Source organism: Accipiter gentilis, chromosome 32, assembly GCF_929443795.1.
Source record: "Accipiter gentilis chromosome 32, bAccGen1.1, whole genome shotgun sequence".
NCBI classification, from domain to species: Eukaryota; Metazoa; Chordata; class Aves; order Accipitriformes; family Accipitridae; genus Astur; species Astur gentilis.
Window position 1 is genome coordinate 12,786,981 of NC_064911.1, and position 21,651 is coordinate 12,808,631.

At 40.8% G+C, this 21,651-nt stretch overlaps 1 protein-coding gene across 1 annotated transcript in view; it reads right to left on the reverse strand.

Moving 5' to 3' along the window:
* Positions 1–2,619: 2,619 nt before the first annotated feature.
* OTC (ornithine transcarbamylase) overlaps positions 2,620–21,651 on the reverse strand; it is a 30,782-nt gene continuing 11,750 nt past the window's right edge. The window contains exons 4-10 of the mRNA XM_049835363.1: positions 20,350–20,437; positions 13,991–14,144; positions 6,928–7,050; positions 6,178–6,231; positions 5,917–6,066; positions 4,710–4,847; positions 2,620–2,686 (exon numbers count right to left, since the gene is read on the reverse strand). Of these exons, the coding sequence (XP_049691320.1) occupies positions 2,627–2,686; positions 4,710–4,847; positions 5,917–6,066; positions 6,178–6,231; positions 6,928–7,050; positions 13,991–14,144; positions 20,350–20,437 (767 nt within the window). The 3' untranslated portion in view covers positions 2,620–2,626. The remainder of the gene's footprint in view (positions 2,687–4,709; positions 4,848–5,916; positions 6,067–6,177; positions 6,232–6,927; positions 7,051–13,990; positions 14,145–20,349; positions 20,438–21,651) is intronic.

Consider the following 21,651-nt stretch of genomic DNA (forward strand, 5'->3'; position numbering starts at 1 on the left):
CAGCCATCCAGACAGTTTTTTACCCAGTGAAGAGTAAGCCCGTCCAAGCCATGAGCAGCCAGTTTCTCCAGGAGAATGCTGTGGGAAATGGTGTCAAAGGCTTTACTAAAGTCCAGACAAACAACACCCACAGCCTTTCCCTCATCCACTAAGTGGGTCACCTTGTCATAGAGGGAGATGAGGTTGGTCAAGCAGGACCTGCCTTTCACAAACCCACGCTGACTGGGCCTGATCCCCTGGTTATCCTGTACGTGCCGTGTGATGGCACTCAAGATGATCTGCTCCATAACCTTCCACGGCACCGAGCTCAGGCTGACAGGCCTGTAGTTCCCCAGATTCTCCTTCCAGCCCTTCTTGTAGATGGGCATCACATTTGCTAACTTCCAGTCAACTGGGACCTCCCCGGTTAGCCAGGACTGCTGGTAAATGATGGAAAGTGTCTTGGTGAGCCCTTCCACCATCTCCCTCAGTACTCTGGGGTGGATCCCATCCAGTCCCACAGACATATGTGTTTGTCTAAGTGGTGTAGCAGGTCACTAACCATTTCCCCTTGGATTATGGGGCTTCATTCTGCTCCTCATCCCTGTCTCCCAGCTCAGGGGCTGGGTTCCCGGAGAACAAGTGGTCTTACTATTAAAGACTGAGGCAAAGAAGTCATTAAGTACCTCAGCCTTTTCCTCAGCCTTTGTCGCTATGTTTCGCCCCACATCCAATAAAGGATGGAGATTCTCCTTAGCTTTCCTTTTGTTGCTGATGATGTATTTATAGAAACGTTTTTTTATTGTCTTTTATGACAGTAGCCACATTAAGTTCTTTGAGAGCTTTCACCCTTCTAATTTTCTCCCTGCATAACCTCACAACATCCTCGTAGTCCTCCTGGGTTGCCTGCCCCTTCTTCCAAAGGTCATAAACTCTTCCTTTTTTCCCGAGTTCCAGTCAAAGCTCTGTTCAGTCAGGCCTGTCTTCTCCCCTGCCAGCTCATCTTTCAGCACATGGGGATGGCTGGCTCCTGCACCTTGAAGATTTCATTCTTGAAGAAATCAACACAATAAAACTGATACTAATGCATTTTTTTTAAATAAAAGGACTAGCAAAATGAGTTGTCTTAGTCTCAGATAGCACTAAAATCAGGTTAGTAAGGATATCTACAATTCTAAGCACTTGAACAGCTCACTAGCTCCAAGAGGACCAACTGTACTTTTAAGTATCTTGCTGAACTGGAACCTAATTCACAAAGCAGGACCTAATACAACCAGAAATGTCCTGTATTACATGCATTTTCCTCCAAATACTAAATTGGGAAGTAAAACATTGATTTCTAGCACATACCCTATTCCTCCATCATTGACGCAGCTAGATCTCTGTTGAAGTGTAAATGATCACTGAATTATTGAAACCCTTGTAACATTGTAGTGGAAAATGTTAATTTTAACAAGAGACACACAAATGGCTGCAAAAACAATAAATCAGTCATAAGAGGGTAGATAAACAAATGTATTTTTATTTTTGTTTCAGTGATGTGTGGCCGAGCAGTGAACTCCAATTTTGAAAGGAAATAATGTTTTGCAGCTGGCCAGAAAATGGAAACCCATTTGCAGAATTTTTTAAAAATCACAGACATTGTTCCAGTATTACAGCAGGAAAAAAACCCATCAGATTCTTGAAACTAATTAGAAACAACAAAGAAGGTATTTTTTATTAGTAGTCAAAGCTTTACCTGAAATATGAAACACATCCAGCCATCATAAAAACTACAAATGCCATGAATCTGTTTACTACTGAGATGGATTAGCTGAAACATACACCGGGTTACAGTGCCAGGCAACATGCAGCAAACACTTTCCGCAAAGGAGGTGTATACAGTTCCATCATATGGTGCCCCTGATTTTTGCTTCATAAAAAAGAAATAGAAAACTTGCTTCTTCAGCCAAAATTCTGTTTAGGGAGTGAAGGCCTAGGGGAGGTGGACAAAGAATGAACCAGTTCCTTCAAGCCATCTCTCTCTGCACCATCCAACTCTGCAGAAGCTGCCCTGTTCCAATTCCACAGCAATATCCTTCCATGCAAGCCCACAGGAATGTCATGGAATAAGATAATGCTCACAAGGCCCCCATATTTTTCGTGTCAAACAGGAGTGGAATTTGGAGGTTGGCTGGAGGACAGAAAGGAGCCAGGGTGCCCAGGAAGTGCAGGCAACCAAGGCAAACTAAAGCACTGCTTCTCTGCGCACACTTCCTGAGATCAGCAATTAAATGGACAGGTTTAGGGAGAAGTTTATGTCTGTCATATTACACTACATGAATTCCAACACAGCTATGTGTAGACTGCGCTATGCTTACAATGCTGGTAGAGCCAATCATTAAAGTACAACCTTGGAACATTTTCCGTGATGCTGATCACTAGAAAGCATAGCCAACTTGGAGCATCAAGATGAAAAGCAGCTTTTGCAATGGTGTTCATTGTCTTCAACATTTTCACGAATGTAATGCAATATTATACAGCTAACTATACAGTTTTATTAAAGAATCATTCATTGCCTGGATGCTTTCTGAAGAAGATCTATGTATTTGTGGACCAGAATATTCTGCCGATGAGGAATATTTTTCTCTTGGCAGGAATCCAAGCATCAAAATGTAGGCTTTTGTAGCTGTGGTGAGTAATCTGTCAGCAGGGAAACCATGACAGCCTAGAGGAGGAAGAAAAGAAAAAATCCAATCACATTGGAAACAGATACTCCATAAAAATAAATAAGGGGGAAATATTTTCCAGCTCTAAAGTCTTGTGTTGAAAATTATTGTCCTGACAAAAACCGCACACTTAGATTTATTTGCTAGAATTTCTGATGATGAATCAGGAAAGAGCTGAAAATCAGTTAGGATGTTCCGTATTGTAGCTGATAGGTTTTCTCAGTGCGGACAAAATATATTAATGGACAGCATAGGAGAAATTCAGACAAAGCATTTAGATCAAATGCTCAGGCCTTTTTGGCATGTTATATTGTATCCTCAGCTACTGCTAGGAGATGCTGTAGGTACCCAAACAGCACGAGCTTGCTTGTGGATTTCAGCAGAACTTCCATTAGCAGAAGCCATACTAGAATAAGGACTTTGAAATTTATCCCAGTTTAGCTATACTTTCTGTGGTAAAACATGGAAAATCCTCGCTGAGGTTAATAGTGTGTCATCTACCCCTCCTGCCCTCCCCTAGTACTCCAACAAACTTTAGGTATGGCTGTAAAATAAGAGTAATGGGAATGTCAGCTAAATAAAACATGGTGTTGCAGCAGCTCTGCCATCTTCCCCACACCTGTGTACATAACAAGCCCCACGCTTGCTTGGTTCTGACAAGGTATTACCTGTTTCACGCTGTTGTGATTTCAGGGCAATGTCTGACCGCAAATTGTTATTTTGGCCCAGAACTGGGTTTACAATGGTTCTCCAGGGGTTGTGGTCTTGTTGCCTGTCCTTCCTTTCCCTTCAGCACTGCTCAGTGTGACAGGTAGTCCCAGGCACACAGTGGGGACTGAACATACAGCGGGGCAGCCCCCCGCTGCTACCCATTGTCGTAGCTGCACTCAGCACTGTTTGGAACTACAGCTGAGCAAATAATTTATTTTTCAGTTTGCTGTCTGAGCTGAAAGTGGTAGAAAATAATATATAAACAAGGTCCATACATTCATTATGCCTATAGCTTGAGAAAATACAAATATGACATTTTTCTTACCCCCCAAAAAATGTGCAGCTGGAACCCAAAGTAAAGGGTTTATTTTCTTTGTAAAAAATAATATTTAGGGTGATTAGAAACATTGCAAAATAAAAATACAATATATGAGCACTTTTTGGAATTTTAAGGCTAAAACTCTGAATTTAACACAAATTTGTTAATAATTTTGACAATGTCCAAAATCTGAGGCTTTGGTAAATACAATATTCAACCACTTCTTCACCTGGAGCACATCTAGAGTTCATCTGAGAGCTATGACAATGTCATTTTTGTTTTGGTTTGGTTTGTTTTTTTACCTCAAAGTTTTCACTAGCTTTTGTCGACATGATGGTTCTAAAGCTGACAATAAATAACAGGCTACTGAGATCTGGCAGTAATTTTCTGAAATTCTAGGAATGCTGAGAGGGGAGTTATGGTATATGTTAAGTGCCATGTGTCCTGTCATGGTTCCCATGGATCACACAGTATTACCCACACCATAACTTTTCAGGGTCCTTCAAAGCTTTGCTCTTGCAGCACTTTCTCAGGGAGAGTTCCCACTGGTGTCAGTGGCAGGTTTTCTTGAGAGAAAACTGCAGAATCTCTAGCTTTAAGTGTTTGGGAAATTGTAGTTTCTAAGACCAGTCCCTGGGACCTCAGCATTTAACATGTTTTAAAATTGAACAGCTGAGTTAATCATTAGAGAAAATCCAGTGATTTAGATACCAAAAAATTACAGCTTATACTGTAGATTTCACTTAGTGATAAAAACTGGGTCAAGCAACAGCAGATTATCATCAAAATAGGTCACATTTGTGTCCAGAAGTGTTTGTGCTACATATATATGTTGCCTACAGTCAAAATTGTGATGTGCTGTGGGGTGCATTTGAAACATATGCATTAACATTTACTGTTTATTGAGGAACTAAGCTGAATCCAAGCCTGTATTGTAAGGCAGAACAGAAGCCGACCCTAATCTCTAACTATTGCTATCTTCTTTTTGTTACCATAGTTGTCCATTTTCTGTTTTCAGCCTCCTGGAAAACCAATGACCGTGGAGAATAAAACACTTCATCATCAACTTCTTCAGGTTTTCTGGGTAAACAATGTAAAAAAGTCCAGTTGGAAGCAGCAGATTTTGCAGTCTGTAGATCAAAAAGCATATAAAAATAAAGAAATATGTGAGGACATTAATAAAATCTTTAACTAGTAAAAAGGTTAACAAATTTTATATGAGCTCGCACTCTAGTTACTTGGATGATGAACTCAGAAGAATTCCACTGACTTCAAAAGAATTCCTCATCTGTGATTAAGATGGGAATATCCCCATTTATGTCAGTAAGAGTTCAGCGCTGACTTCACAAAAGTCAAATATCTACTCTGATTTCTCTGGCTTTAGTAGGGGCGTAAAAACTCCAGTGACTTACTGGATCAATAAAATGCAATCTTTATTTGAATGCCATACAGTAATATAATACTATTGATAATTGCAACAAGAACATACTAAACCATGATTTAAAAGGCCATAGTTTTTTCTTTTGATGTTGTCACTCATAATATATTGATCTAATACCAATGAACAAGGAATTAAAGCATTTTAGGCCAGTTCAGAGACATACCCATCAATAGTATTTTGTGAACTTATGTTAAATACAGTCAATTAAACCAGTAATTCTATCAGCAATGAAAATGTCCTTTTTATCTTAGACAATTAATAGTTTATGGCTTTGCATTTTTCTCTAACTGATTTTGTAATGATAAGCATTTCAACTAGATGATTTTAAAGACATATATTTCATGCTTTATTCATTGACGGATATACACAAAATTGCCCCAAATGCTGCCCAGGCATTTAAGAGTTAATCTGTGAGCTACTCATTCAAAATAAAATATAAGGGATCATTTCTGGTAGCAAAGAGGAAATGCAAAGTTAGAAATAGTTTTTAGGTCATAAAGAAGTAAAAGGTTAGGCCTCCTGCACATGTTCTGGAGTTAGATCTCATTGGGAAGCTCTGAAAGAGGCCAAACAACATGAAATGTATAAGATAACTCAAGCCTTGCTATCTTTGTGAATTTTTCAAGCTGAAGGGAGGTTTGCATGTGGTTGTTCCATGGCCCCACTCAAAAAAATACCAAACCCATGCTTTGCTGATGTTGATTCTTACAAATACAAACTGTAAATGCATCAATAAAAACCTAAATCTCAGTTTTTACCTGCATTGTAATCTGATAACCTTGAAATGCCTCCAGTCTTTCTTTCTTTTCCTCTTCTTGTCCCATACTTATCCATGTATCTGTAACTAAAACATTGGCACCGTCTGCAGCTTCCAAAGGATCTGTTGTGAGAAGTAACTTGGTACCATACTAATGTGAATAAAATAAGGAAGATCAGGAAGACAAGGAATTTCAACTTCATTTAGAAGAAAAATAAACTCTATTCAAACTATTCTACTAGGCTATTTCTTAGGGTCCTACCTCTTTGGAGTACTGTTCAGTTATTTGAGTTATTCTGAGGTCTGGTTCAAAGCCCTGCCAAAAGAGATGATAGGTAACATATCATGGGACATATATAAGAGCTTTACTGATTATTAACACTGGTTAGAATAATAATACTGAACCATTTGCCATGGGAAGAAGAATGTCTTTCAAAACTGTAAAACCTGAGGAAATTATGTTGATTTTGTTGAAAGTTTATTTTGGAGATAAACTGGTGGAAAGTGTTCTGATAAGGTAAGAAAAATGTATTTCAATAGTTACAGAATGAAATGCCTATACATAATTTAATTTTTTTGTTCTAAACTGATTCTTTGTTTTATATTTTATGTTGTATTATAATGCAGCATTCTAAAAAGCTGCATCACTAATCTGGACCAACCAAGATGCAACACTTCCACCAATCTGAATAAACTTTAAAACTTGGGGGGGGGGGGGGGGGGGGGGGGGCATTGGATGGCTTTGTAACTCTTTCCCAAATTGAATTATTATCCTCCATGATTTATACTGCAATCATGAATTCCCCTCAGCCCTTTTGAAGTTGGACTCAGTAGAATTACTCCTGCTTTGCATCAAAATAACAGAATCAGGATTCTGAACATTGCTTCTGAAGGCTGGCGCTCAAGATACATGCAAGCACCACTACCTGAGGCCCTTGGGAAGTATCCAAGTGGCTGAGACAAGAATGGGCAAAGTTTGCCTTCCTTACTCTGTGCGCATGGCTTGCCTTACCTTGGGAGTCGCAATACGCAGGTGCATTCCCAGCTTTGCAGCACTCATCATGATGGAGTGGAGGATGTTGTTTCCGTCCCCAATCCAGGTGACAGTGAGCCCGTTGAGCCCACCATAGTGCTCCTGCCAAACAAATCAGACAGCCTTGGGGTTATGTTCCAAGCGAGCTGAGCAAGCTGATGCCCTAGGTAGGAGGAATTGATCAGATGGGTCCGGTGCAAAGAAGGCCGGCTACCTTCAAATGCTAGCTGCATGAAACCATACGTTTAATTGAACTTCCTCCAGCTACAAGACGGTCAGGGAGGGAAAGCCCCCTGTGTCATAGATGAAGACCCAAGCGCTGCAGGTTTCTCCAGTGAAGGACACATTGACACATATGCCATATGGTGAGGCCCAGGCTGAGAGACACAGCACTGGACACACAGCAACTTCAGCACCAAAGCCCTACAGCCATGAGTTGGTGCTCATATATATCAGTGAATGGCAGAAATTCTTAATTTAGAGGCAGTCCTAATGCCTAGGATAGCAATCCTTCCAGCTTTCCCCCAGATTGTGAAAATATCCCTATTCATGTTTGCTCTGGCTTGGTTGGCTCTACACAGTGTTCCCTGCGGCCATGGCAGCGGCCATGCCCTTAGAGTGCATTTTAACCATCACAGCTGTACAGGACAACAAATAGCAATACTTTGAAAGCAGCTGTGCCACTCATGGCCTGCAGGGTTTGCTCTCTGTTGCACAGCGAGAGTGCAGTGATTTTTTTACCAGAACTGGAATCAGCATTACAGTGTTAACTGTAGCCTGATGGCGCTTACAGTGTGTACATGTGCAGCTACTCTGGCCCTCAGCCACCAACAGATAAGGCCTAAAGAGGAACAAGAGTAACAGGAGTTTCATATTTCCAGAGAAGGACAACTTGAGATTTTTTAGCAAGCCTTGTTTTAAATATGCATGTTTATAGTTACTTAAGTTGATATCAGAAAGTTTGTAAAGACATAATCAAATACATCTGTATATGCCTGCTCTGTACAACTCCACCTCATGAAAAAGACTAAAGACACGATGGAGACTCTTTTATTATAAGTTCAAAATTGGGCCACACTACAACTGCATTGTAGTAGCTGGAAGCCAGACAGTGTTTCAACATTTTGTGTGACATGATTCAATGCTTGTCAGAGAGGATAAGCATCCACATTGTAGAGCCGTACTAACCGGCAACCTTGCAGGCAGTTGCAGCAAAGATGCCAAAAGACCGAACGGGAAAAGGGCTGGGACCCTCCTCTCCCAGCAGCAGTTTCTCCTAAACAAATAGCTGTGAAGTTGTTCCAGAACAAAGTTAGTGGCATTTCTGCCAGCGACCACAATTTTGAGTCAAAAATAGTAGCACTTGAAATATTGAAAGACATTAAAATGCTGTTGAAATCTAAACCTAATAGAGTCCTAGGCTGCCTACAGTTTAAGGGCTAAAACTATGTTATTGTAAAACTATTGCTTTTCCACTTGAAGTTTGTTAGCAGCAGGCTCATTGGCAGAGGTTTGATGCAAGAGCATTTACAGATCAAATCGGGACTTTGTGTACATGGAAGTTATTTCAGTATAACAGCTCTGCAGGTCTCTAAGGATCTTTCAAAGTTCTTCCACATCTCCTAGCAATGGTGTTCCTAGGAGAAGACCAAACTAAAGCATTTATTTAAGGGGTTGTTTGCAGCTAGGTCTTAGTGATAGCTAAGACACAAACCCACAGCCAGAAGCAAATGAGACAGCCCTGTGTTCTTTTGATTTTACTGTTTAAAAATAGGCATCGCAGCCTGTAATGCTCAAAGCACTGACTAGTGAGTCACAAATATACTGCTATGTTAAATAACTTCCACCTTATTACCAGCTGCTACTCTGCATTAAAAGCAACACAGTGCGTACTAAATAGTTTTCTCTGTTTTCCCAAGCTACTAGCTGTTACAGATAAAATACGAAGTACTGGAGATGTCTGTATAATGACCCTCAATATGCACTGCAAATTGCAAAGCCACATCTGCAGTGACTACTGTATTGAGTGGACATAGCTGAGCTAATCTTAATGAAGACATTTAGCTAATGGAAGAAGTCATAGACAAGGCAGAATCAAGCTGTGTGTGTGCTAGTGGAGCCTATTTTATATCCTGTGTTAAGCTTTATGCTGCCACTGGTACACTGCTGCTGTAACTCAAACCTCTTCATCTAAAGCCAGTCACTATGACTGTGACTGTACTGCTTATACACATCCATCCTCAGATTCCAAGAAAGATGAGATTATTGTGTTGGTCAGAACCAGAAAGCTTTGAGACAATATGAAAGCTACCATATATGAGACATACATATTTTTTTCCTCTTTTACAATATATGCTTATACAACTGCACAGAGAAAATCCTGCTAAAAGTGTTTTGCCACGATGGTAACACTCTAGGTTAAACCAGCACCTTTAGAATACATGCTGATGACCTGAGCCTCTGAAGATATTTTTCACCTTACATCCCTCCCCAGTTTTTCCAAACTCTGTTATATTGATGTAGGCTTTTTACCTGCTTGGGTGTTCTGCAGTTTCGCTTTACATTTAGAACCTGACTTCAAAATATTTACACTTCTAGTAAAGCCATACAAAAAATAACATATTTAGAAAGTCTGGAGCCCTTCTCCCTTATGAATGCCTCTTTGGCAAACTAGTGATTGCTGCTGTACTGCCACAAAACTTGACTTTGCTATTCTCACGAAAAATCCCTGCTAAATAATTAATGTCAATTTTACAGTCAACTTTCTCATGCTCATGCTGCTTTTACAATGTTTCATTCTGTTCTTATCCATGGTTGCAGTGTATCAGCGTATCAAACCCTGGGAAAAAATAAGCATGCTCAGTGATTTAGTACTGTTGTATGTTTAGAGAAGACTGGTTTAATTAGGGACATTCATGTCTGCCTCTGCCTGGACTTGCTTCCAGCTGGGCTGAAACTCTGACACCATTATAGATTACTTCTGAAATGTTTGACCACAACAGTCATAACAGCCCTCAATTAAAACAAGCTTTTGAATAATGAATCAATAATCTGTCAAAATTTAAAAAGGAAAGCATGGGACTAGTCAAAGCTTTAGCCCTTTGGGAGGCAGTGCAATCCAGTAAATGAGAAACCGGGCAAACTTGGATCTACCAGCTCTCAAACTGAGCTGAAGGCAGATGCTGGGCCAGTTATGTTTCTTACTCCCACATTGTTTTTTATCATGGTTATTGAAACAGTATATTCTAGAAGATCAGTCCAGATCTTAGTTGGGATTTCTAACTGTTAGAATAATGATGATGATGATGATGATGAATTTGAAGACTGTAATAATTTGAGCTCTTTGGGTCACATATTGAGGAGAAGTTGAGAATATATGGCAGCCCTCTTCAAGCTGGGCAATGCTGTAATTTGTTACACTATTTAAAAAGGAATCATTGATATATTTCTTATGCCAACCATTTCTTTCTGAAAAAGAAATTTCCTTTCAGACCAATGACATAAAAAGATAGTGGCATATGGATCCACTCTAATTACCAGTCTGGCCACCCTGCAGTCAGCTACAAGTTAGCTGATTTGGCCAGTGACATTAATATCAATTGAATCAATGTCAGTACCCGGTTTGTCCCCAGGATACAAATTGTATGATGCTGTCCTCCAGCCAAGCTTCTCAGAGCAGCAGTTGTGAGCCACAGTTTCTGCCCAGGAGACTGAGAGGCACCGGGTGGACTCAGCAAGTGGCTGTTACACGCCTTCAGCACAGACGGAGAAGTGGCTCTGTGTGTGCACAGTACCAGCACACAAACTCAGTCTTTAAAGGCCAAATCCCCAAACCCTCAAAATCAGGTTGCATGATGTTTACAACCATTCCTAGTGGGTTGTAACTCAAGTGCAAACTCAGCTCAACCCAACTTTTAAGAAAGAGGGTAGCACGGATGCTAAGAAAAACATCCCTCTTGGCATAATAGAGGGCATTAATCCTGACCACAGTATTAAAAGGCAGAGCCAGCTTAGATGTCAAACATGTGAGGGGCTCCAGGCTGCTCAGGAAGAAGGCACTGGGCAAGAAGATGTTGAACTGGAAGAATCTCACCCCAGTGTTCACGACAGGAGTACACTTCGTGATCTGACAAGAACATTGTGAATACAGAATGAGAACTGACAGCCCTGAAAATAAACCAGATGCATTGTTTGCGGAATGCAACAGACTGTACTAAAATAACCACACTAAAATGCACCTGTGGAAAAGGAATCAGAAGCCATAAGCGAGAAGACATTCTGACAAAACAAACAGGAAATTAGGTAGTTTCAGACCAACAAGAAAGTGCTTGAAGAGGATTCAAGAAGGCACATGACAAAATTAATACGATTTAGAAAACGGAAGAATAAAAATGTGCTAAGCCTCAAGAGGGCCAGAGTGCATGTAGTGCTCCACCGGTAAATGCAGCAGGAGAAAAAAGAAGAGAAAAAAAAAAAGTACAGCAGGGAGAAGCAGATCCAGGCATGAAAATATTTACAGATATCAGGAAGAGACATTTTTAAAGAGAAATAAGCTGCACAAAATCTGTAGTTACATTTAAATATAAATGCCACTATTGTAGTTTGCATGTATGTATAAATCCAATAAATTGCCTTTGCATTGCAGGAAAGCAGTCCAAATGTTATATATGAACTTTCAACTCATTTAAAGAATTGGTGGTACTATTCAACATCCCTATATTAATCTTCTTGCAGGCAGTACTCGGGTAACATCTTTTTACCCTGCCAAAAATCCCAGAAGTTTGATTGTGGTAGCAGCTAGACCCTGTGGCTCACACTTCTTCAAGTGTTCATTCTGCTTCTGTGATCTGGTAAAGTTCGTTATATGATTAAAATGCCATTTTATTACATGCTACTGGCTGTAAGACCAGTCTTCTCCACCTCAGTGGCCAGTGCCGAGAGGAAAAAAGGCAGCAGACGGGCAGGTCAGAAAGGGAAAGAGCAGGCAGTGCCAACACCCACAGTGCGCTGCAGAGAGCTCCCCCCCGCCTGCCTCTCCCTTCTGGGTAAGAAAGCAAGAAAGGAAAGCGGGTCAGAAACCAGTGGTGCGGCATGCCCTTGGCAAAGTGGGGTGGCCACCCAGCTGCCCTCTAAAGACCTCCTGACAAACTCTGGGTGAAGGAACATGCTGGAAAGCCTGGGGGAGAGATGGGCACAGTGGGAGGAAACAGTGCTCTGCTTATCAGGCTGACTGGGAAAGTGCTGCAAATTTTAAAAAGCTTCCATGGCTGTCCAAAAACTGAGCCATTCACTGAGATATCTGTAAGTGCTCACTTTGTCATGATACCTCTCCACGTCAAATGTTTCTCATGTTTGAGCAGCAACTGTTTATGGTCCTGTTTCCTCATCAGGTAAAATGGGCGAGGACACTTTTTCCAAAGACGTCCTGCGCAGTGCTTAATGCAACAAGGCCACCCACCCGCTGTTGCTGCTGCCCTAGGTATTCAAACCAAGGAAAAATCCAGCCTTCTACCATGGCTGCCCTATACAAGGAGACAATGGAGGAGGAGCAGAGGATGATCAACAGGGCAGGTACTCATTCTGCTGATCTCCATAAGTTTCCCCCTAAGATGAGTGGAGAAAGACATGCATTTCTAGAGGGCGATTGAGATGCTCAGCGGTCTCTCTTCATTGACTGGGAATTGGTGCTGTCGTTAGTGTCCCAGAAAAAAAACAGGTTTAGGGGCAGAGATACCAACAGTCATGTAGACTATGAGTCACAGATTAATCCTGAAGCCTGTTATTCACAAGTGATAAAATGCTAATAAATAAGATGTTTGCAAGATAGAACACCCTGCAAAACACAACTATAAGTTCCACCTGGTTTACAGTTGCACACAGTGTTTAAATGAAATTATGACATTTGATGACTGATGGCACTCTCATTACAGCTTACTGTCTTACGTAATTTGAACAGTTCACTGAAGATGGTTCAATGTGATCTCACAAATGTACCTTATCCTGAGGTATGGGAAACATTTTAGTCTCAAGTTCACCAATTTTTGCTGGTCTCTTCACTTTAAGTATCAAAAATTTTATGAAAAATACTAATCAAAGTAAGGAAGGAGTAATTTTGACTAAACATATGAGTCTTTCAGTATTTAAAATTTAAGGCATGAATAATTTAATATTACTCTCACTGGATCTTTTTCCATATACTGAATGTCCCACAGCAGTCTTTGACACCTGAGAAACAGAGCTGAATGAATCAGGAAATTATTCTGCCCTCCCTTTTTCAAGCAGTGTGATTTTTATTCATTCAGAAAGTAAACAAGGTCAGAGGAGTTTATCATAGTTGTCAACCAGCTCTGCAGTATAATAATCTTTTTTATAAGCCAGTTCCTCAATTGATTGTAAAACAGCATAGTCCTTCTGTTCACAGATAAACATCTGGTATTCTATGTGTAAAACATTATCCTGCTGTCAAATCAACTATTTCATTAGATTAAACTACAAAATGTAATCTTTTTAAACTCTTCTTTGATGTGAGCAAAGTTTAAATAGGTTTAAGTGCCTGAACACTAGGCGTTTGCACTGCTAGCATTAACTGGCTTTTCAAAACAAATTTCTTTAACTGATTTCCTAATATATGAATAGTCATTCCTTTTAAACTATTCATAGGTTATGGAGGAATCAAGAGTGAACTACTGAGGTTTTTTTAAGTCAGTGGAAAAACTTCCACTGCCTTTGGTTGAGCCAACATCTCACCTTTATCTTAATATGTAAAGCCCCCTGCACATGTTTTTAATTGCAGCCTAATTCCAATGAAGTACTTAATTTTATGCTTAACTTCAGTCCCACTACAGCTGATAGGACTAGGTAATTGTTTTAAATTAAACAGGTCCTTAATTACATTGCTGGATGAAGATCTCTTTAAATAACAAGTGCCATATAATTACCACTTAGAAAAACCTAGGAATAAGTGGTTTTGAACCTGACATCCCCAAATACTTACCAAGACTTAGCAAAAAAAATTGTTATTAAACGGGGATTATATTGTTACCTGAAGAGTTAGGTAATCAGCTAAAATCTGGAGAGGATGGTATAAATCGGACAATCCATTGATTATTGGGATCGTGGCTTCTTTCGTCATTAGGTCTAGATCGTTATGCTTATAAACTCGAGCCAAGATTGCATTTGTCATGCTGGACAGCACCCTGGAGGATGGCAGAAAATACCCAAGTCAAACATAATAAATATAACCCTGTTGCACTCTTCAGCGTGCAACACATAAATATTAATGAGAACTGGTAATGAATCAATTTTTTTCAGCTATCTGAATAATTTATCATGCCTGCATAGCACACTTAAATGCAGATATTTTACAAGCTGCTAATAAGTAAGAAGTTTTACTTATTAACAAACTATAGAAAGTAAATGAAAACTGCTGCTGTATTTTATGTTTTTTTTCTCTTTAGTGTTTGATTGTAGCTACAGAAGTAACATCAATAAATGTTAAGGTATCTGAACTAAGATAAGAGATGGTGTAACACTGTAACATTTGAAGAATTTGATAACTTTAGAAGAGATAAGGTATAAGATTTCTGGAGTCTTTTAGCAAAGAACAAATGTAGCATTGACTGAATATCACAGTGTTCCTGTATGGTAGCCTGGATTTTGTGAGGATTAGGAATACAGATCTGTCTTAGACTACCACAATTATTTACTGATCTTAATGAACACAGAAACAGGAGGCCAACACCACCAGCCTGTTCTTTCTCCTACCTACACACCTGTGTATTGACAGACATGGTATCAGCACTAAAGTAATGCTCAAATTTGAAACTCAGTATACTGACAGGGGCATGCAGGAGTTGCTGTACCACTCTGGCCTTAGCCTCATTTCCCAAAGTGTGAAAGACTCAGAGATTAGCACAGTGGATTAGCATAGTATATTGGTATGCTCTGAATTCTTTAGATAAATTAAATAGGGACTGGAACTCTGCATTTCTCTGCATTTCTGTGTTTTAATCAGGCCCTGAAGCCTGACTTTGAGGTAGCATTTTGTGTGTTTTTATGTTATCTCTGATAGGACTTTAAAACAAAACAAGGAAGAGACTGAATACAAGAGTATGAAAAATTCTTGCACTATCTATCTTCCTGATTAGCCATGAAGAATTCTGGTATCTCCTCTTGTGGCTATTAATGCATGGACTTTACACAGACAAATCTCTTGATGAAGTCAGTAACAAATATTTTCTACTGACACAAGACATTCCTCACACAAGCAAAACTCTTATAAAATATTACAAGATTCCCTGTAGAGCTCTCTCTGAAGAAAAGACTGCCGGTAGCAGCTCCAGGTAAAAAGAAGCAACTGAACAAGGTATTTACTGATTGCAAAGTATTTGAACAGTTGCTGTTTGTGCCATTATTTCTTCTTAGCTCTTGAGTTTCTTTTTCTCTGTGTGTGTGTTTATTCTAGCTTGAAGCATGTGACTGCGGAAAACCTGTTCTGTTCTGAACTAGTCATCAGGGATGGGATGTATGGTCCTTTTTGTTAGCCATCTAACAGGTGTCCCCCCAAAACAAGACATAGCCAGTCCCACCAGTCAAGAAAAGAAGGAATCATACTGGGAAATTGCCTATTTTTCTTAGACTTTTTTAGGATGCCAGGACAGCTGATTCCTACCCGACTTGACTGATAAAGAATTCAAAGAAGATGGTTCCTTTACAGGGTATGCCATTAGAGGAAATGCAGTCACAATCAATTACTAAATAGTGAAAACTGCTGGATTTTCTTCCTTAATCTATTGAAAGTAGATACTAGACTTACTAGACACTTACCAGCAAGACACCAGATAGTCCCTCTGCCAGCATTTCTAGATATCATATCTTATAGTAGGAAACCCAGGTGGAAACTGGGTTTGTGCTTTGTGAAATCAAAACCAAGTTGAACTAAAAAAAAAAACCCAAAAAACAACAAAACCTCATCTGAGGAGATGAAGTCTCCTGTAATCAAATCAATTTAAAGGAAACCATGTAAGGCTGGGATTGCATAGGAAAAAAGACCTGGCTGGATAAGAGTCTTTACTAAAGAAGTTTTGGAAGGTGAGGGGGAGTAAGCACAGGCTCATCAGGTGACTTTCCATTTAAGGTTCCTATGTTATCACTAACTATAAGGTCTTTATCTCTTTTCAGTCTTTTCGCAAGACTGTGAGCCTATAAATTTCAAAATCCCAGAGCCTGGAAATACATGAATGTATTGGAATGCTGCATATCTCTCTTTTCAAAATAATTTTTATTTCTACAGAAAAAAGCTGGAAATTTTTACTCAAGTGTATCCTCTGAGGAATCCAAAATTAAACACAAATAAAAGTATGCCTTTTTGGTGTGGCTGATCTCTGAACTTGAAAATGAGGCACTTGCATATATTTTGGGTAGAATATTGCTATCCAACATAGTTTTGGTTTTGTTTTGAAAATATATACCCATTCAAAAGGTTTAAATTTCTGACAATACTACTTCATTGTCATTCATAGTCTTACAGGGGCATATGGTGGATGTGTCCTTGGTAAGCGGTGAGAAGTAAACCTGTTCCCCATAGACGCAGAGATTCATCCCCTAATAATGCCAGTGGACTGGTAAAATCATCCTATGAGTTCTTCAGTGCTGTCACTGAACCTTATGGCCACTGAGCTATAGTGGTGCACAATGGAACTGCTCCACAGTGGAAAATACAGATACAGTACTTATATTTCATTTCACGTAATATATCAGACATGCTAAACAGCACTGAAAGGCTTAGAGCTCCTTAATGGGTGGTAACTTTTTGCTACTGTGTCAGCGTAAATGTAAATGTCTTGTGAAGCATGGAAGAACTGTATTATGAGCAGGTAATAAGTCACTAAAAATATGTTCACAGCAGAAATGCTTTCAACCCTTACCTGCAGCAATTCTAATAAAACCTGGGACTTACATAGAACTGTGCCCCTTTTGCTTTAAGTCTCAATCTCAAGTACTTCTAAGGCCTTCAGAGCCCTAGACATATGGCTGTAAATATTTGAAATACCCTCTGGGTCTACTACAGGCATTCTTTTTTATTCTTTCATTAACTGAATGAGGTTGGCATGTTACCCTTCATTCACAAGAAATGCCAAGAAATTAACACGCAGGTTGTTCTTTTGGGTAAACCGCTCAGCCTTGATTATGCAAAGTCAATAATAATTCTGCTAATGAGATCAGGAGTGAAGGAGACCACATGGGGGTCTGTAATGACTTGGGAAAGCCCTCACTCCACTGTAGCAGGCAAGTGCTGTAACTCAGCAGAGGAGCAAAATACCCAGGTCAGGGTCCTAAATTGGTACTTGTCCTGGAAGAGCAAGCAGTGACAGAGAAACGAGGGGCTGAAGGTTTGCATGGGAAGTAGGTATTGTGGGAGCTTTCTCCACAGAATGGGGAGTCCTCCAGAATGGCTGGAAGATTTGCTTGCTTCTACTTTTTGCCTTATTTCTTGTAGCTTACTGTCTTTCTTTTTCCCATTTGCTTGTGCAAACAAAGGTCATTTGAGAGACTGTGAACCAAAGATTTAATGGCCCTTTATTATCCCATTTGGGAAGAAGAAGAAATGAAAACTGGACTATAAAAGCCTGTCCATTTGTGTACCAGAACATACCTGGATTTGCTGCAGGAATGGCAGAGAGCCTCTGGATGACAGTTCTGCATGTCTGGTGGGATGGTGCTTGGAGAGGTTATTGCAGAGGAGCACCATGTAAAGGCCCTGACCACATCCTTCCCCTTCCTGGAGGTTTGGCTGCTGGGGATCAGAACCAACTTTCCAATAGAGCAGCTGAGGGCTACCCCTCATCACTCTGATGTCAGACAGCCCCCTTCTCTTGGGAGTCACATCTCTTGCTGCTTCATATCTATGTCCATGCTGATCCTGACCTGGACGCCCCGCTGTAGGCTGATGTCCCAGCCTGGCCTTGGCTCACACCCATCCCCACAGAGGTGCCCGATGTCCTGGGATGTGGCTGCCACCAGCTGCCTCCCAGTTGCCCTGCTCCCTGGCTGGGAGCAGGGGAATGGGTGCTGGCTGACGAGGCCCTGCCCTGCCTGACCCAGGGGTAGCTCCTGGCAGCCGAGCCTCCCTAGTCCCCAAGGAGCCACCAGCCCACATGGCACCCTGACATACTGCTCTTAAGACTCTCGCCATTTGTCCTTCCTTTCCCATTCACAAGTGCCACAGTGCAATTTCACATTGGCCCTGGTAAACCAACCCCTCTTTTGGCTTCACCTGCAATCCTTCCACCTCATTTGGCCTTGGAGCCTGAAGCCACTCTTTCCCAAATGTGACACCTCGGCACCTTTTCATTCATTCCCCACTGCTCTGGTGCGTCTCATCCCTTCTCAATTTCAGTTCCTTTAAGCTGATGTAAACAGCTGCTCTTTGTCTTCCCAGCCTGGTGTGTCGGTAGCCCTGCTCACCATGCCAGGTTCTGTCTTTTCAGCCCCAGGCTCTCAGCACCACCCTCCCATCTCCCTCCTACTGTGCCCTCTGTCAGCATCCTCTCCTCCTACCCCTGCTCAGCTGAGAGGCTCTCTGCTTACAACAGTCCAGTGAGAATGGAAGAAAAGGCAAGATGCTTGGGAAATAATACTTATTCACATCAGCATCGGGGATTTACCTTTGACAGGTTTCGCATTCACCTTTAATGTGACATAAAGTCAGTTATGTATATTTGACTTGAAAAATCCTCCATCTCTCATGCCAGTAGAGTTCTAGCACAGATTCATGTGCTTTGAAGCATTTAAATGGCACACTTTGATGAAGCTATAGCTGTCCTGCTTAAACTGGGGCTTTGTCCCATTATGTATGAAGAATTTCTTTTGAGGGGATGTATTTGAATCCCATGACAGTGTATGAGTACTGTTGAACTGGACACAGTAGCCACTGGACATAGTAGCCTAATATACCTCAGAGTTGACTGTTAAGCCTCAGATTAATCTGTTCCCTTTGTAGGCCCACAAGTTTACATGATTTTTGAATCCTTTAAACTTGTAGTTACTAAAACAAGGCAGTGGGACACACTTTTGTTGAAACATCTAAACACTATCGTTGCAGCTTACTTGGATACTGGCAGAGTTATGTATCTAGCAAGGAGTGAGAGCTAAGTACTTTCAAGCCTCAAGAGACTGAAATTTTGACTTTCTACTATCAACACTCGTATGTCTTACACTTCAGTAGTTAAAAGCATGAAAGGAAAATCTAAAATGTTCAAATGTTTGGTCTTTTTCTTACATTTTTCTTGGATTTCATCACAGACAGAACAGCAACATAGTTCTCAAACAATCCTACTGACAGTAAAAACTGTAGTATACAGCAGAAGCAATGGAAACTCAGCTGGCCGATTGCCTATTTTGAATTAAGCCTGAAAAGCTTGACACTGCATCTTTCACCAGAACGAAAAGGACCTTTCAGACACTAGTAACCTTCCAACAGCTGAGCCTGACTGAATCAACCTCAGGCTGCAAAAGGACTGCCTAGAAAGCAGCAAAATACTGAGCTGGGATGAGTCTTTAATACATGGAGTGCTACAAAAAACAGCAAGAGCACCTGCAAAAGATAACCTCATGTTCTGCCTACTTTCTGCAACATCAGAGGGAATCCACTGGAGAAAAACCTTGAGCTCAGTTCTTCCCTGCTATGGCAGTGGGGATAGGCTGCTAGCTACCCATCCCTGCATGCACGGGACTGGGCATGATTAAGATCTTCCAAGGGTGCCAGTAAGAGAATAATGCCATAGCCCAGCCTCCACAGCAGTCCTGACAGTGTGTACAGCTGTGGAGGAGGGCACATGAAATCAGAAACTGGCTGCAAAGTGTTGGTCAAGTTTGGTGCTGCTGAAATAGGGGGATCAGAGTGGCCTTCAGTGCCACCCTGTCACTGCACGTAGTCTAAGGCCCACCAGCAGCTGGCCTAACTAAGACAAAAAAAGTCTTTGCTTTTTGATTTTGCTTTTTGATTTGCCAGTCAGCTGTACTCCTAGGTCCATGAGGAGCAACAGAACCAGAAGGTTCTAGTCTTGTTTGAATGTATGTGCTGTCATCAGTGGAGCTATACTACTACTGAGGTTCATAAAATGTTTCCGTTTGTGTGACTGTCACCCTCCTTAACACTATATATGCCAAATTTGATAAAAATATTTCTCATTGCGAGACATTTTGGAGAGCTAGAGTGGATGAAATGATGGTGTACTGAACTACAGATTCTGTGAGCTGATTTGTAAATATTTAAGAAATTTGGAGTGCCTTCTGACATTTTCCAGAAAGAAAATATTAGCTTCCAAAATTCTGTAAGACAGGTTGCAGCCTGACCAACTACCAAACACATAGTGATCAATCAAGTGACATTTTACCAACCTTGCTGTATCTGTGAGACTCTCATTAGTGCCCAGGTGTATGTCTTGTGTGGTAAGGAAGGAAGGATGTCCTCCAAGGAGAGCAAATCCTACAGTGAGGACAAATAAAAAAAGAAAGAAAGCACCAGCACCTCATATTTACAGCCAAGATTCAAAATCTTCTTCATGTAAGATATTTGCAGTAATAAAAGTAAAAATTCAGCAGGGCATCCAAATGTTTCAAACACATAAAGTCTGACACAAGACACAAATAAATGTATTTTGGAATAAAACCACCCAAATGTGATGCTTTGCCGAAATTCTTAGGCATGAGTTCTGATCTGTGTTCACAGGAACAGTCATTCAAGCTCCAAGGCTACATATTGCCAAAAGCATCACTGTGGCTCCTTGTTAAGAGCTAGGTAATCCATTCATCATGCTGAATTTCCACTTCAAGGGACTTAGCATCCTAAAAGGCCCATCTGAATCACTAGGTGTAACTCCACATCCTTGCAAGAAGCTTCAAGTACAGTCATTCAGATAGAAAACCATAAGTCTTCTTATACACTATAACAAACTTGATCTTGGTCACAAATGACCAAGTGCCTTAAAAATTATAACGGGACAGAGAGAAAAGGAAAGATCTCAGGCACTGCCAGCACCCCTCCACACTGCAATAGTTAAGAATTTACAAGGTGAGCCAAGGAACTGGATGGATTAGGTCTGAAGAATGAAATCCAGTCCTGAACAGGAAACCATAGAAAGATCTGAGCATCATTTAAGAATATAAAACATTTTGGGGAACTTAAAAGGTGTCTGGACAGTATTTCGGATACATGCTAATGGCAACTCTCAGGTTCTGTCCTGCCTTATTTTTGTTGCACCACCACTAGAAAGCTACCACAAGCAACCAGCCGACACAGACAGGGAGGAAAACAGCTTTTTTCACCAACACTTGAGTCTCTCTACCTTTGCCTGGTTCAAGCCTAAAGCCTCCCTCCATTGAATCTCAGTGTAAAGTCTGTCATGGCCACGTATTGGGAGGATGGGGCCTGAGGGGGGCTGTTTTATGAACTGCCACAAATGGTTTAGCATAAACCTAGCACAGGACACAGGGTCCTACAACTGGGGATGTACAAAGTGTAGGATTTGAACTGGGCTATAGGTAGTGTTGTAAGGCATTTTCTGTGCACTGGGGAAGATTTTCTGCATAAGAACAACTCCCTTCTAGTAGAGAAATTGTCAGGGAGATCTTGCCCTCTCACTAATATCCATGATGGAGGAAATTTCCAGAGAATCTTGGTGTGGATATACCAACCTTGCT